Here is an 18,131-nt window from a genome sequence, read left to right as displayed (position 1 = left end):
AAAGGGTTGGAGGAAGGTTCAGGTTGATCTCCAACTGGCACTAAGCACTAAGATGTAGAGCTCCATTAGGAGAATGTGCCAGCAGGACAACAGCTGGCTGCACATTGAACTTTTCTGGCCTTGATGGAAGACTGTGTAGTAGGAAGCTTTCATGTTTCCAGTGTGCTAAAAGGCATATAGGAGTACAAAGAAAACACGTGATGCCCTGTTTAAAAAAGACCAAAACAAAACCACCAAAGCTGATGGTTCAAGCCCCGACTCCGACTTTCATTGTCGTTGTGTCCTTGGGCAAGACACTTCACCTGCATTGTCTACTGATGGTGGTCAGAGGGCCCGGTGGCGCCAGTGTACGGCAGCCTCGCTTCTGTTAGTGAGCCCCAGGGCAGCTGTGGCTACAATGTAGCTTGCCACCATCAGTGTGTGAGTGTGTGTGTGAATGGGTGAATGAATGTAGTGTAAAGCGCTTTGGTCAGGTCTCCTAATTTGAATAAAGGCGCTATATAAGTACATGCCAAAGCACTGATTTAGATTAGAGTATATTCTCCTGCTAGAATTCTGGACAAGTATTGAAAACTGCTCTTCAGAGATGCTCTCATTCTGGAAACAAGGGCTCTAGATGTGCAAAGCACATCCTCTATACTAGGAAAAATACAATTTTCTGAACCACAAAAGGTTTTTTTGTTTCCTTTCAAGGTAAGATTATTTCTGTTTTAGGTCAAAATAAAAATATAAACAATATTACAAGATTAACTTAAATTTTCCTAATTAAGGCAAAACCAGAAAGGAGAAGTCTCTGAAGGATCAAAACTGGCAGAAAAAAAATGCAAAAAAAAAAACAAAAACAAAAAAACACATCACTAGAAGGTTGCTGGTACCTTTATATAAAAAAAAAAATCATTATTTTATAAATAAATAGTAAAAAATATATGAAGGTATATATGAATAAATTATAAAACATGTGGTAAAGTAATTACATTGGATATTTTTATATTATCTATCTTATAAGACAATATTATTTTCAAATGAACTAATACACTTTCAATGTATTTGTGTGTTTATTGCTTATGTTTTATACTTCTGTTTCAATTTTCAATTTTGGACCTGCTTTGGGGAAATGTATAACTTTAGTGCCACTTCCCTGTTATGTATAAGAGTATGTCAAACTATTTATTGTATAAGTGTCAAATGTGACGTTGGGAACTATGTAGCATTGATCCAGTCATACAATTAACGAATCTTATTATATTTTCTTATGTTTATAATGAACTGTATGGTTCCATTTACTCGTCAATTTGCCATCCATAATTATAATTTTGCTAATGAGTGTTAAATTACGGATGATTCTATACCATATATAATATGGATCAATCTAATACCACTTATTCCTTACATGGTACCCAAGGATCTGGTTCATGCAGATGTATGTGACAGAAACCCATTTACAATTTCTGTCATTCTGGTCTTTTTGCATAATAATTTCCCTAGTGATTAACTACAGAAACACGGGAGGAAGGGGTGTGCACTGGTTTTTTTAGTTGCTCCTCTTATTGTCTGATAGATTTAATCTGATTTCTGCTTTGATTTATATCACAGCACTTCAGGGAAGATCATCTAAAAGGGGAGCTGACCCATAGATCCTGTCTGGAAGGTTTACCCATGTTGGAGAAACCAGAGCTTAATTTACTTTTTGACATTCCTCCAAAACACCGGCCCATAGCTTAGCATGTACTAGCGCTGGTACCATACCATACCCATACCAACTTTATTTATGAAGCACTTTATGCACCGGTCAGGACCAAAGTGCTGTACACAATCATAAAATACAATAAAATTATAAAATAGAAAAAAAACGAGTGTAAAATACATATTAGTATACAAAGAGAATAAAACAAAGTAAAACCTCTCAAATTGTGCCAAAAGCCAAGGAAAAAAGATGAGTCTTAAGAAGGGACTTAAAAACAGCGAGAGAAGAGGCCTGTCTTATGCTCAGAGGCAGATCATTCCACAGCTTAGGAGCTGCCACAGAAAAAGCACGGTCTCCTCTGAGCTTGCATTATGTCTTTGGGACTCTCAGACTGGTAGTCTGATAGGGGCAGATGCTCTCGTCTGAACAAAACTCTTGTTATTAATCCTATCCTTTTTTCTGGCTTTATTTCACATACTTGCGGTATAAACAGCTTCAAGCAGTATTATGGTCTGGAGAAGCTGCATGGAGTGAAGGAGTTGAGCATCTCTTAGTGTTGCACTGGAGACTTAAGTAGCGCCAACAGTTTGAGCAAATGTGAGATAATACAATACTGTCTTAAGTGTGCATCCACTGGTTTATTGCGTAAAACCTCCATACAATACTAAGAAGTTTGTGTTTGTAATGTAAAGAAACAGAAAAAGGATTGAGGAGTATGAATGGTGCAACAAGGCCCTGAATTACAAAGAACAGGAGAGTGGCCTACTTGTTTGGTCCAACACCACAGAACCACCCAGTTGAATTCCTTGGATAGAGGACATGTCTAGGATCTCCGTAGAGCCAGGCTACAGGAAGAGAAAAGACAAACAGATTACACCAGGGGAAGAAAACATCAAACTTTATGGACGAGCACATTGAAACTTTAAAAGGAAGCAGGAAAAAGAAATCTAAATTTTATATCCAAGACAAAAAAACGTTATGCTTTTTCTGAAGTTTTCCCAAATCAGCCACAAGGGGGCACTGGAGCATGCACTTTCACATTCAGATGTTCTAGTTCTCAAGTTTCCAGCTCACACATGCAGTAAACAAAAACACCCTTATTACCAGTACCTGAAGTGCTTTCAAATAATATTCATTTGCTGTCTAACCCTAAAAACAACCAGGACTGGTTTAGTTTATTTAGAACGAATCCACAGACTCAGCAAATTCAGCACATTTGTCAGCAAAAACTGAAACCAATCGACCTTTGATAACCAGTGATTTGGAAAACCTCCCAAAGGAAATAATGAAAAATTAGGGCATTTCAGTTGTGGGCACAGATACTGTGTCAGTATATGACTTGGCTAATCAGTCTGATTTGTTGACTCTAGATAAGGGAGCGCGCCCAGAGTGCTAGAATGAGTACAAAGCAATAAAGACCTACTGACCTGACATTGATAGGAAGGGCTTATGTACATGTGAATGGGAAACATTTACATAGAAAGTTTAAATAATTTTAGATAAATAAAATAAATAAACTATTGCAAACATGAAAGAGATTAAGGGTTAAAAAAAAAAGAACATTTCAGCTCCATCTAGCAGTAATAGAATCCCACTGCTTAGTGGTGGAAAGATCACTGATGTAAAAATGAGAATAAGGAAACAAATGTTTCTCAAGAAGACTGTAATTCCAGCCAAACACAAAGTCCAACAAACATATGTTAGTAAAATATCTACAGATTGTGTAACAACTAGATACAGATCAATGTTTTATGATTTTATAAATCAAACTGCCCCTGTGTCTTGAATGTAAAATGTTAATTAAACATGATTTGCATTTAAAACTTGGAGCTTTTTTTTTTTACAAATCAAAATTAAATTTGCTTATAATCAGCAAACCGATTAAACAAGTCTCAAGTCTCCTTCCCCACAGTATAATGCTGCCATCTCTATGTTTCATAATGGCAATAGTGTGTTCAGGCTGATGTGCAGTGTAAAATGTTAGCAGTTAATGAAATATTTGGGTTAATTTAACTAGATTACCTTCTTTCACATATCTGCTTTGTTTCCAAATAGCTAAAAACTTGGGGTCACTGATTTATAACCAAAACGCTGCTTCAATCTTCTTCAGAAATTTTCCCCTGACCCGTCTGGTGTTTCTTTGTCTCCAAAGCCTCTTTCCGACTGAAAATAGCAGGTTAACACGCGTTTTTCAAACATGGGTCAACCCGCCAACAATTGGCATTTGGCTCCCTTCACACTTGCAAAAAAACTGGGTCTAACCCCTCGCTGGCAAGCTGCATGGCCTCTGTAGACGCACGTCGTTGAGCTGTTCCCACTGCCACTAATAGCCAACTGTTCCCGGGTTTAAACAGGTTTTTCGGCCAGTGAGAAAGGGGTACATGATGCAGTTTGATCATTAATCCTCCCCAAGCCTCTATTTACTATATAACACACACACACACACACATTTGTTAAAACATCATGAAAACCATATAACCTTTTCCGTTTATCTTAAAATCCTCCATTTATTGTCTTTTGTCTTTTCTTTCAATACCCAATATTAAAGGTTTTGGTTGTTGTGTGACAAATTGTAAAAATATTTAGTTAGGCTCACCTTTGAGGTGAAGACTTGCAAAATTTTAAGTAATGAGTCCTTAACGAGTATCTTAAATGCACCTAGAATTTTAACCTCACTAGATTCTTACACCTTTGCATGCATCTTGGATGTAGTTGAGATTGTGTCAGAAACATTTGAATTTCTGGGTTTCACTCACCTAGAATTCCTATACCTATGTAGCCTAGGATGACGGCCATAAACAAAATACAGCAGATAATATCCGTGCATCCTCTGTGGAGAAAAAAAGTAGATAAAAATCAAGTAGATGTTTGGTGATAACAGAACAAAGTAAAAAAAATATATATATATATATATATATATATACACACAAATATAAATATGATGAAGTTGCACCTTTTGCGTATAGGTCCATTGAAGTTTGGGTCGAACTGGGCAGGCTCCCCTGGGAGTGTAAAATAGTTATTTAAGATTAATCAGTCGACGTCAATGTTTATGGTCTTATTATCAAGCAAACAGTAGTAGTTTAGACATAATTTACTTTCAATCCCATTAAGAAAACAGATAGAAATGTAGGGCAGATATTTATCAGTATCCAAAGACAGACATACAAAAAATAGAAGGAAACTTCCTGTTGCTTCTTGTTAGGAATGCATTTCCTTGTGTCTTTAAGGTTAATGAATTACTGTGCAAATGAGTAAAACCTGTAAAGGACATGGCAGAAAGGCTATTCATCTCTAACCTGATGTCTATAGCACACTTTTTATGGTATCTAGTTAATCTTCTCAAGGTAAACGCATCATGTTAGGTCTTTAGTCTCTGCAATGAAAACTGAAAAAAAAATCTACCTACAAACATTTACCCCTCTTATTATTTCCAAATGATTCCACAGGGAAAAAAACATTACTTAATTAACCTTTATGGTGGTGGTTGTGTTCACACTTTGCTTCCGTTTTATTTCCCTGTTTTTTTATCCATCTTGATCAGGACACTAGAGAAGAAGAGGTGTTATAACTCCGGGACCTTCCGTATTTGATGCTTTGGCAATTCAATTGCATGCATTATAGATTCAGCCCTCAGTGTTACTTTTTTTTTTAAACGTTTTTTTTTTTTTTTTTCTCTTTCTGTATTGGTGATTATGGCATATAGTTGGAAATCATGCAATTTTTTCAGAAAACCCCCCCCAAAACATTCAACTTAAAAGTAAGCCCATGTATTCTACAGCACTTCATAGATTTTTGATGCTCATTTTACATGGATAAATGCATAAGTGTAGTGTAACATGCAGATTAAGGCTCCCTAGATATTTATTAAAAGTTTTTTTTTACTCCCCTTAACCCAAGTAAGACGTCTCTGACATTGTTTCCAGGCTTAGGATGGGTGAACACGGGGAATATGACTGCTGTAATCCATGTCCTGCATACATCTGTCTGACTCTTGTAGTTTTTATTCCAACCTCAGTCCACCCCTCAGGTTCTGCCCCAATTTGTTTTTTTTTTTTCAACCGTAGGTTATTTATGTTATATTCACACCTTTTTCCACTGCAATTTTTCCTTCAAATCTTTGAAGAAAACTCTTTCAAACAGCCAACTTCTTTTTCAATCACCTTGTTAACACATCAGGGACTGCATGGTGGAAAACTGTCATCTGTCTTTCACAGCACTGTTGGTAACAATCCTGTATTAAAAGAACTGTTTTATTTTTCATATGTAACCTTTTTCTTTTTTAACTGTCCCTTTTTATTTTTTCAAATCAACAGAGATTAAAAACTTAAAGTATATCATTCAGAGTTTTACTTTGAATTCATTCCCAAAAATAAATAACTTCTTTTAAATATTAATCAAGCTGTGCCTATAGCAGCAAACAGACAATGTTGCTGAGAAGTGATGTGTCATTGTTACTTCCTGAAACGAGTTTACAGAAGTAAAGTATAATCCTGTTGTAATGTTTTGTGCTCTGGCACAGGGTTGTATTTGAATAACTTTGAATCCATTATAGTTTACAGATCAATGAGATTTGCAAACATTGTAGTTTTAGCAGAAGGAATATGAAGGTTCTGTTTTAGTAAATCCAAAGTGAAAAGCTCTTCCCTGTATTCTGATTCTGGGTAATGTACAGGATTGCCCTGTTTGGCAGGTAGAACCTGAATGGTGTATATATCCTTATATCAAATACAAGCATGACCTGTTTTTCATTTTCACAATAAAATATTAACAAAATTATAAGATTAAAATTATAAGAACAAACTGCCTTGATGTGTTGTTTACAACAATACAAGCCAAAGATTTATATTTTCTGTGATTCATGCAAAGTGGCATGATGAAGTTATTCTTCCAAAGGGAGCCACATTTTTCCAGGAAGCTCAACAACAACAATTGTGTCTTGCCGCTCTTGGCTATAATTATCTCCCCTGGGAGTAATTTGAATAGGATTGAATAAGGGCTGTGTCAACATCACTTTCAGAGATGTGCCAGAGGCATCGAGTAGGATGCAAATACTCAAACAGGATCCAGGAAGTTAGACGCAGAAAAAAACATACAGCTCCAGAACGCATCAAATTCACTACTACAAGCAGGTGTTTTGGGATTTTTCCACAGTCTGGAGCCACGCATGAATAGATTTTAAAAAGAATGAAAAAACCAGACAGAAGAATGATTGATAAATGTCACTAAGTGGGGACAAAAGGTTTTTTAATATTTCCTCAAGTTCAGTGGGCTTAAACTCCATTCCTCAAGGTTCAGCGCCCTGCAACTTTTAGATATATCTCTGCTTAAATAAAGCTGACATTAATATGGGCCCATTAGCAGAGTTCTGTATAGCTACACTGCATGCTAGTGATGTGTTTCAGCCAAATACATTCAGCTCTGTAGGTCAAGGGACACATCTAAAAGCAGCAGGACATCAGCCATGGAGGATCTGAGTGTGAGACTGCTGTATTAAGTCAAAGGTTCTAAGCAGTACAGGTACCAGCGGTTGTACTTGGGCCACCTTTAGAGTACTTGTAATACCTTTGGCATTTGTTTGGTAGCTAGGAATGAATTGGCTACAGTTTATGTACCTCTGAGCATTACTTTAAGTGGAAATCTTAAAGCACTGCTGCTTTTATGCCTTAAAATTAATATGTTACAGAAACATGGGTAATATTTACAGCTCTGAATATCTATCTGTATCAATAAGTTAATGTGTAAATACATATTAACGCAACTTCTTTTATGACCATTCATTTCTTTTTGATTATTAAAGCACATGCTTTTGTTCATTTTGGATATTATCTGCTCTGTAGTTTGACTATCATTTAATTTTCTGATTTAGCTGTTTCCACTGTTTCCCTTAAAAAGTCAGGAGATACCTCCACCATATCCCACCTCGATGAGGAAAAGAAAAGACGTTTATTTTATTGTCATAGAAAAAAACTAAACAGGTAAAAACTGTGAGAGAATGCATAGCACAGCATGACTTCACACACATCTTCCACTGCCAAAACAAAAATAATTTTCATTGAATAATACAAAACATGAAAACTGAAAAATGCAAATGCAACAACAACAAAAATGATCTTACTTTCAGTGTTAAAAAATAAAAGTCTGGAGAGAAGAAGCAAAATTAGATGCCTATGGAGGAACATGTCATGCATTGCACTGTGCAGTAAGAATTATTACTCAGAACTTTTACATCGTCTCTGTGAAATGCGATTTATCTATTATGTTGTATACCGGTCCATTTAAAGGGCTGTTTTGGTGAAAACATAAAACCTGGGAATGATATTAGACCAAAGTACTTTGTCTTTTCGAACCAAGTTTGGAAAAATGTGGGATTGGCTTATTTGTGTACTCAGTGACCAGTCTGACTGCTGGAAATTCAACAACTTAAAACAAACACATCAGTAACATTTTACAGCAGTCTGTTTAAAATTGCTTCCTCCAGCGATTTCCTGAATGGTACAGAAATAAAGTATAGGATAAATCTTATGTAACATTGGATAGATCCAACTATGGTGCTTTCTGCGTACCTCTATTTTAACTTCTTACAATCTAATGGGTGATGAGACCATCCTGAAAATAAAGAATTGAAAGCTGGGCAACACAACACATATGCATCAAAGTAAAGTAACATTTGAGTGGGGAGGCACATTTCAGCAGCACATTGGGGGCATTTTGTCTGCATTCAGTGGTACAGTTGTAAGAAATGTTGGCAGTAGTTCGATAAATAGGAATATACTGGCCGGTTATGCAACATTTTGTTTTCCTCTGAGATAAAAACTTGGATCTGGGTGCTTTTTTTGGCAACGTATAACTAAGAAAAAGTTAACCTTATGAAAATGTTAACCTCTGCATTTTTAAGTTCCTAATATTAAAGCAACTAGTTTGTCACGGAGTTTAATATCGTTTGGGTAAAAAAAGACTAAGATATTTAATCAAAAGTACAAAGAAATGTGTTCCTACTAGCAACAATTTCATTTAGCTACAATGCAGCCATTTTGGATTTTAAGGCTAAGCTCAATAAGAAATTAAAAACTTTCCATACATGGAAAAACAACTTTTATGGAAAGTGTTCATTTAAATTTCCAACTAAAAACCTGGAAATTTAAACTAAAAACTAAAAAAAAATGGTACACATAACTAAGTTTTATCTTTCAAACCTTGAACCTGTGCAAATGGATGAGAACAGTTCGTGTTTAATGTCTCAAAATAAACTAAAACTAAGAAAAATCCAAGAACTGTGAATATATGGCTTCAATATCATGCCCAGGAATGAGCTACTTGGAGGATGATATTAAATAATAAATAATTTAAAAACCATACAGAATAAGCAGGACTTGGTCCAACTAACCACATATTTGTCCTGAGGAGCAAAATAAGGAAGTAGTGAAAATACCTCCAACAAAGCACCTCTTCCATTGAGTTTCAGATTTCAAGTCTGTAAACCCACTGGCATGTTTTCAGAGTAAACAATGATGCTAGCTTGTTGTAAAACCTTTTCCCCACGTCATTCACATAAACAGACATTGTAGTTTTTATGCCACTGTAAAAGCCTTAAATTCTGCGGACTTTGTATCTCAGACAAACTGATGTAGATTTTACAGCTTTTTCTAAAAATGACTCATCCCTGACCTTAGCTGAGGAGGAAATAACTGAAATTTAAGTTACACAAATGTTTGAAGAGTAAAAAAATACATTAAATCTGTGTGATAGTTAGACTTTGGGACAATAAGGCCATATTCAGTCTTAATGACTGATAAGATATCCACGGGGGGATGAGGCCAGGTTTGTTGAAAGGTTGTCATAACAAGCAAGGCATACAAATTTGAGAACAGTGGCATTTTCTCAATCCCCCAGGTGATACTAAATAGATAACAGACGTGTAGCAGGAAATCTCTTCCTTTTACTTAGCAGCAAAATACATACATATACACATTATACCTATAATACATACATAATACATATTAAATTGAGGTTATGGAAGTATGCGGTATTGCTTAAAACTGGGGATGATCTTTTAATACCTTAATTTTATTTTGAAGAGAAAAACAAACTGTTAACGTAAACCACATGGTTCTGTTATACATTTGTTATATTTAATAAAACCAGCTGACTAGTGTTTAAATAAATGAGTTTGTAAAAATTCTTTAATAAAATAAACAATCAACAATAAAGAAAATTCTACATCGTGCCAGTCATACCTCAAATAAAAACACTCATCTGAGATTGTTGCTCATCCATTTTCTAAATGTGGCCGTGCTCATTTTGCAAACAACAGCCATTCATTTTAGTTTCACCAGAGAACAGGAGGACATGTTTCCAAAAGCTTTGTCCCTAAACGCATTTATAGCCTTCATCAGTGTAATCTATGTGTTTTTAGGACAACCACGTCTTATTCTTAGTCCATCTCGGTTCCGGACTCATTTTACTCTGGATGAAGACTAGCTTCGAACCATGACTATATTGACAAACTATTTTCCTTTTGTTATAATGGCACCGATTCCCACATTTCACACCAAAACACTTTGAGCTCTGGGACAGAAAACGTGTCTCCTTATTGAACAATGAGTTGACATTTTTAATGATGTTTGAACAGATGAACATGGTACCTACAGGAACCTAGTTATGATCTATAGACATCTTTGCTCCTGGTAAGTATGAAATGCTGTATTAGAATAGAATAGAACTTTATTGTCATTACACTCTCACAAGTACAAAGAAATGAAATTCACTCTCTGCATTTAACCAATCCCTTTGGGGAGCAGTGGGCTGCCATTTTGCGGCACCAGAGGAGCAGTGTCAGGGTTAAGGGTCATGCTTAGGGACCCAGAGTGGCAGTCCGTGGGAGTGGGGCTTGAAATCAGAACCTCTAGAATTCGAGTGCAATGCTCTAACCACCAGGCCGCCACTCCCCAACAATTCCCAGTAAGGAAATGATTTAAAGGATAATGACAAAAAACTAAAAAATACAAAGAGCATTAATGTGGTAAATTAAAAACAGATGTTTTCCAGACAAAAAATGTATTAATTGCACCAAAGACTGCACCTCAGCAGATCCATGGATCCAGCAGGTCCATGTATCATTGTTTTGATCTAAGAGAATGATGAGACTGCACAGAGTAGCTGGTGCAGTGGTGCGGTCAGAACCACATGGGGCTTAATTCACTCAAAGGGATCGAGATTATGGTGGACTTCTGATGAGCACCTCCCACTATCTAAACCTCACATCCCTCAACGTCACTAGGTCAATTACTCCTATGATCACTTCCAGTTAATAGTACCTAGGCTTTAATGATTTTGCTCAAATACAAAATATCAAAAATAGCGATTATTAGGGCGTGCAGGTCGCACAGTGGTTAGTGAGCACGACCCATGTATGGAGGCATTAGTCCTCGACGTGGCCAACCCGGGTTCGAATCCGGTCTATGGTCCTTTGACGCATGTTTCTCCCCATCTCTCATACCCCCTTTCCCGGCAGCCTACTGTCAGAAAAACGAGCCACTAGGGCCGTAAAAACTCAAAAAGAAAAAGGCGATTATTTTCAAACAACACTGCGATAGAAATTTTATTTTAATCTTTTCTTTGCATTAAGCATATAGATGTTTCACTCTCAGGTCTCATTCTTTGCAGAATTAGTGAGGAAAAGTGCTTCCTTCTACTTGCATGCAATGATCTGTGCACTCGCTGCGAATTTCTCTTCCCTTCTGTTTAGCGGCAAACCCACTGTAATAATATTACCACCAATAGTTCAAGGCATCATATTGGTTAAAGTAGCTGACAGACAAGCTGACATGATTTACAATAAAGTAATGGTTTTAGATATACAAAAAGCAAACACTTCCTGATCTACTATGAATTATTCATTACACACAGATCAATAAAATCTTCATTACTCCAAAAAATCAAAGAACAAAAACATATTTCTTTCTATTTTGGCAATTTTTACTTTATTTCTAAGAATTTGCCCCTTGGTTACCACTACTCAGTGGTCTGATATAAAAATGAATACAAAGTGAACCTACATAATTGTCTTATAATGCCCTGGCAATCTGGACCTAATTTCAAGAATATGTTGACTAAATGTTTAAATATTCAAATAGATAGAAAAGCTGGAAGAGCAGAGTTTGTCAGAGTTGGGTGCACAGTACCGGACGATTTCAGATTATTTTCACGATTATGTTGCCACGGTCTATCTGTGGTTAGATATTCTGTGTGTGCAGAATGTGCACCACTGCACGCTAGGTCGGCGGCATGACGAGACAACAGGACGAAGCAGCACAGCTTAGCAGGTTACAGCACAATAAAGGATTTTAAACTTCTGAAAGACTACCTGCTAATGTTTTTATTTAGTCCCGTTCCATCAAGGAAAACTCACACCCATGACTCATCATGTTTTCGTCATCAAAGCTCCATGTTAAGCTTGTCAGTTTTCGTTATCATCATGTAAAAAAGGAGCATCAACAAAATAATTTCGTTGACGAAAAACAACCCTGCATCAAGGACATATAAAGGTCAATGGGTCAGGAAAAGGGTAATTTATATGCATGCAAAGCTGACACAGCTGACTTTTATCTTTGATGTAGCCTTTGTCGAGCACTCTTTTTAAAAAGAAAGCTCCATAAAGACAGTTTCTTTAACGAAGCTAACTATCTAAAAAACATTGAACATTAGGAAAATTCAGATTGATGCCAGACATATTTCCACTCTTAGATTGGTGTGAATAGCTGTGGTTTCCTGCATTGTTTCTATTAACCAAGCAGAAAAGGCTGCTCAGCTTATTCAGTGGACTGAAACAAAACAAAAGCAAACTATACAGGTGATGGTAGGACATTTGCTTACAGAAACAATGAGACATAAACGGGGGTTTATGTAATTTTATGTTAAAATTAGCCTTCGGCACTTTGATCCTCTTTCCAAAATCAGAATATAACAGTAGGAGGATCAAACATTTACTGGAAGAGATATTTTATGTGTAGCAACGGCCTTGAAATGTCTTTGAGGAAGTGGCAACTGGTTCCTTAAAGGGTAATATTATATATATAAAAAAAAAAAAAACTATAAACAAAGTTGTCTTTTTTTTACTTTTTTGCTAATTTATAATAATAACCAACAGAAGTGTTAAGTATTTTAAAACAAACTAAAAAAAGATAATTCCACTCTCTGTAAAACAGTTCAGATTTATAATAGCTTGCAAAGTCTCTGATAGCTGTTCCCATTTTATCACAGCTACTAATGAAAGTGCATTTTATTGAGATTTTATATGACAGAACAGCATAAAGTAGTGAAGAGAACAAGCGTTTGATACACTGTCTATTTCGCAAGTTGTCTCACTTGCAAAGTGTGTGGAAATCTTTTATTTTTAATCATAGGAATAATTCTACTGTGAGTGATAGAATCTTAAATAAAGATTAAGAAAATCCTATTGTTTGATTTTTTTTGTCATGAATTTTTATTTTCATTACATAATATAATATGTAATTGAAAGTAATTTATACATCAAAAAAACTAAATGCATCAATTAGGTCAAAAACCTTTTTTTGTGAATACAGATATTCCTGCTGCAGTCTAAGCATCTGACATATGTAATTGCAAGGAAGAAAATATTTTTTGCTATTTTAAATACTAATGTTATTTAAGAAAATGCTAATTAATCACTTAAAATTTATACAGGGTTATTTTCTGGAATTTTATTTTATATTCCATAGGTCAAAGTTAAAGAATACCTTTGATGCAAATGTAAGACTTCAAAATGCTGTGCAAGTGTAAAAACCTGCTAAATCAGCAGTGAATGAAATACTTGTTCTTCCCACTGTAGCTGTGAAGTAGAAGGTCGTTTGGGTTATGTGTCGAGCAGCTATCTACATTTGGAGAGTGAAATATATGCTAATTCTTCTTTGTTAAACAGCTTCAGCTTGACCAGGCTGAAAGAAGATATGTAACCAGGACAGGAAAAAAAAAATACTCATGTGTTAACATTGATTTTACAACAAACTTTTAGTTTCTTGAGTAGATCATGTCGGTGTCAAACCCGTCCCAGTCCCTGAAATGGTCTACTACTGCCGGTCTTAGTTTGTTAGGTTTTTCCAAACCCTCAGCAATTCCCTTGTAGTATGAATGCATACCAGCAGGAAGACAGAAAGTGAGGTGAGACTCGATCATTTGAGGTTTGGAACGAGGAAAAAACTGTATCTCAATTCCTTCTCGTCTACCGATAAGAACAATAAGGTGTTGGATGACACGGGTAGACATGTTGGAAAGTGTTCATTTATAGAAAAGGGAATGATTGATCTGCATTTTTCCTGACTAATCGACAATGAGGATCATCTTCTTCCTGCTTATTTTCTTCTCAAACAGTGCAATACCCCCTCTAAACAAACCTTTGCAAATGCATGACAATGCTTGCAACTGAAGGTGTGAAATTTTCCTAACTCTCTCACTTTAACTATACCCTTAACGGAACAGTGTAATGAATATGGCTATTTTAAAAATGTTAGTTCTGGCTCTATTTAGTGTGTTTTCTTCACTACTTTGTGTTGGTCTTTCATGATAAAAAAAAAACTACTAAATACATTGTAATTTAGCTTGCAATATTATAAAATATTGTAATGCTGTTTTTTAAGACTCTACATTTCTTCGGTTTAATCACTTTTCTAAAGATAGACCACTTTTCATTTGTGGAATCATTAACTAAATTAACTATGCTGTCCAAAAAAAAACAACCTTTCTGCTCAAACAAGCAGTTTCAGCAAAGGTTCTGGCTTAATGGTTTATTGTCAAAATCCCAAACAAAGAAATTGTTTAAAGCCGTTTATGCCTACGGAAGACTTAAACAGGAAACGGTTCCAAAGGACATATGTCTCTTTCATCGAAATAAAGCATCTGGGTGTTTTGTGGTACCATTTGTTCCTTCCTTACCACACAAGTTTCAAACCAATTTTCATCCATTAGGATAGATTTCAAACTCACATAAAAAAGGTGTTTGAAGAGAGGCCATATTTGTCAGAGCTGGTGTTATTTTAGGTCAAGCCCGACATCCAAATCTGTCCCATTTTAATAAGCTGTTTGAAGATACATTAAACACTCCCAGATGTTTACCTGCAAGGGAGGGTTTGTTGACTGCAGTGTTAGAACTAACTTATGTTCTTAACAATACAGACAAGATTCAATGCCTAGTGGACCTTTTTCCCCTCAGGGTTCTCTTTGTGGAGCTTTCAGCATTGTTTTACTTTATTATTTGTGCCTATTATAAGACCATCAAAAAAAAAAAAAGGTATACTTGGGACCTTTCTCTGAAATAGAAAAATTAAAAAACAAGGCCTGGCCGGACTATGAGATAATATTGTCAAATTTCAAAAGTTACAATCATAGCAACACAAACACTGTAATACGTATTGTAGTATTCAGCAATGGCCTTTTTTCATGGCTCTGAAAATCTACAAATTTATATCTAAACTTACCTCAAGAAAAAGGTAAAACGAAAACAAGCACAGCGCTATCCATACAATGTCTTTCAAAGTTATGTATTCATTTATGTTCTGCGATATAAGCTAAAACAGCAAATAAGCATTTATTGCATAAACCTCGTTGGGGGAAAAATGCAAATGATGGTGTATAACTTTACATTCTTTTTAATTCCACTTTGCATTTACTTTCCCAATTGGAAATGAAAATCTACTGCAGCATTCCCAGAGGCCAGAATCCTAAACTTTGAGATTTCCTCACAGACACTGACCTCAAGATCCAACATAGTTGAAGCATAAATATCAGATAAATACTAATTATCAGTCTGTTTAAACTTGAGAAATATTTTTTTTATTTCTCTCTCTTCCAGTGCAAGAACCTAGCTGTGGTTGCACAGTGCATGATTAAAATAAACTAAATGTTTGCCAGCATAAATGGGAAGCGGAGTTTATTTTATTTAAATTTGACTGGAACAAATTTATTTCCACTGTTCTGTGCCTTATTGTTTCATAATCACCCATTATTTTCTAGATTTTCAATATTGTTTTTCAACCCGTTTCAACTTTTTTCATATATTATAGATGCACATTTTATACTATTATCACTTATAGTCCCTATGGTGAAGCTCTTGAAGTCTTAGATTGTAATGATGGGGACCAGGGTTTGTATCCAGACTGTGACAGAAAGAGCATCTAGTGTAATAATTTTGCGTTGGAATAACTTTGTAATCTGCTGGTGAAGATTCCTAGTCATCTAGGTCACAGTCATTCCAAAAAAGTTAAAACATAATCCACTGGATTTGGTTTCCAAGTTTGAAAACGCTTCGTTTCCCATCCAGGAAGCTTTTTCAATTTAAAATGTCAGAATTAGCATTGAGTTCAAAGCTTTATATAGTAGCCCAAAGACTTGTTTTGGCTTAGAATTTCATAATAGATGTGAGGAACAGTTGGACTGACTATATTTTAATCTTGCAGTTTTCTGATTCAGATTATATCTGTAAGCAAGGTCACCAAGCATAAAAAAAATAAAATAAAAAACAATATAAAAATTGATAAAACCTAAATTTTCCTCACTGACAACTGAAACACAGAAAGCTAAAACATCACTTCTATATGTAAGCTTTAGTTTCTGAGGTAAATTTAACACAAAATAACCTTTGACAACAGTTTGTTTTTCTTCTTAATCACTTATAGTGTTACTAAGCTTAAGCTTCTGTCCAACTCATACAGTATTAAAGAAAATTGCATCCAGTCAAGTGAATTTTAAGTCAGTTATTGGTGCATTGCATTTGTAGAAAATTAACTAAACAAAGCACAGTGTTTGCTACTTATGGATTCATTTGTGAATTCAGTTTTAAATGTAGTCTCTCTAGAAGAAGCCAAAATACTTGGCTAAAAACTACATCATCTTTGATGTCGCTTAGGATTTTGTGGTAAAACAATGGAGGACTTAGTTAATATTTGAGTATTTTTGAATGAGTGGGATACAAAATAGCTAGCCTACAATTGACTAGTGTTCGACTAGTAGGAAATAATAATTTAGAGTAAATATTCTTAAATATCTAAAGCAAAAGTTTAAATCAAAATTTAGACTTTAATGGCTTCAAAAGGTAAACTCTCTTTTGAATACCTAATAACTTATTAAATAATAACTTTGGCTGTTATGCTAATACAATAACAATAATACAATAAACTTCTTTAAAAGTTATGTAAATTTCAAAAATTACAACATGATTAGATAAAAATAAAATATTTAAAAAAGGAAGCAACCCTTATACATTTAATGTGTTTATCCTGTAATAAAATATTTAAAATTAAAAGCAACATTTAAAAAGCATGGTGGATATTAAGGATATAATAAAAAAAAAAAAAGAAAACAAAAGAGTGATATTAAAGTCTTAAATAATTTAGGTTAGTTGGAAATATTTAATTGGGTCAATATTTTTACGTTGGCTACATGTAAGTTACTATTTTATGATAATAAAATTATAATTTTATATTTAACTTGTTTCTAAACCACAAGACAACTGAGATTCATTTCTGTTATTTAATTTAGCTAAACTTTAGCTAATAGTAAAATTTTCCTCTCTCATATAAATGTCCCCAAATACATTTCACTAAATGATAAAAATAAACTTAACAAATCAAAATCTGAGCATTTATAGTGGGCAGATATATTCAAAGGACGGTTTTAGGAGTCATTTACAGAAACAACCGTTGGTTGAGAGTAACCTTCAATAAGCTAGCTCTGGAAGTGAGTCCTCCGGGAAAACTAACGGGCAAAGCGGACTCACCGTAGCCGGAGTCCGGACTGTCCTCCTTCTTTTTCCCCATTTTCCTCCGAACTCACCCTCTAACGGCTCTTAGTTGTATGTCTGCTCCAATTAAAAGGGCAAAATGTACCAAAAAAAAAAGCTAAAACTTTTTTAAAAATAGCTCTGCTGTGTCCGCACCGAGCATTGTAACTAAGTGGGGAAATCTTTTGCTTCCTGGCAGTTCTAGCCACGCAGTGACGACATGAAAGCACCTGCGGAGGGATGCACACCTGTGCGCTCCACCATAGATCGTTTAGATTAAGAGAGGCTTCACTCCTCATATGTGCTTCATACTAAACTACTGTCAATAAAACAGACTTCTTTGTTTTTCTTTTGTAATGTCCTTCCCCAAAATTCACTATAAATAGTAATTTGGTCGGGGCTTTTTGTTTCACCTGACCAAGAATGTTGAGCTTGTTAAAATGTATGATTTATTTCTTTTAAATCTCAGCATATATGCCATTAACTACTATGGGTATTACAAGGGTGATACAACTGTGTGTCCTGCAGAAGCGTAGCCAGAAATTTATCATAAGGGTGGCCAGGCAATAACCAATATACACTGAGGGGGGCCGAAAGCAGATAGGCGCCAGAACCTCAGGGTCATTCTACACTGTTCCAACAGGAAAATGAATG

General features: G+C 35.3%; 1 protein-coding gene across 2 annotated transcripts in view; it reads right to left on the bottom strand.

Annotated features, from left to right (window-relative positions):
- Positions 1-17,710, bottom strand: part of slc44a4 (solute carrier family 44 member 4) — a 28,778-nt gene extending 11,068 nt beyond the window's left edge. For both annotated transcript variants that reach the window (XM_038277075.1, XM_038277076.1), the window contains exons 1-4: positions 17,475-17,710; positions 4,638-4,686; positions 4,441-4,514; positions 2,451-2,529 (exon numbers count right to left, since the gene is read on the bottom strand). In XM_038277075.1, the coding sequence (XP_038133003.1) occupies positions 2,451-2,529; positions 4,441-4,514; positions 4,638-4,686; positions 17,475-17,514 (242 nt within the window). In that variant the 5' untranslated portion in view covers positions 17,515-17,710. The remainder of the gene's footprint in view (positions 1-2,450; positions 2,530-4,440; positions 4,515-4,637; positions 4,687-17,474) is intronic.
- Positions 17,711-18,131: the final 421 nt, after the last annotated feature.

This window comes from Cyprinodon tularosa, unplaced genomic scaffold (genome assembly GCF_016077235.1).
Source record: "Cyprinodon tularosa strain WSP-4 unplaced genomic scaffold, ASM1607723v1 ctg13, whole genome shotgun sequence".
Lineage (NCBI taxonomy): Eukaryota > Metazoa > Chordata > Actinopteri > Cyprinodontiformes > Cyprinodontidae > Cyprinodon > Cyprinodon tularosa.
This window is presented reverse-complemented; position numbering and strand designations above follow the sequence as displayed.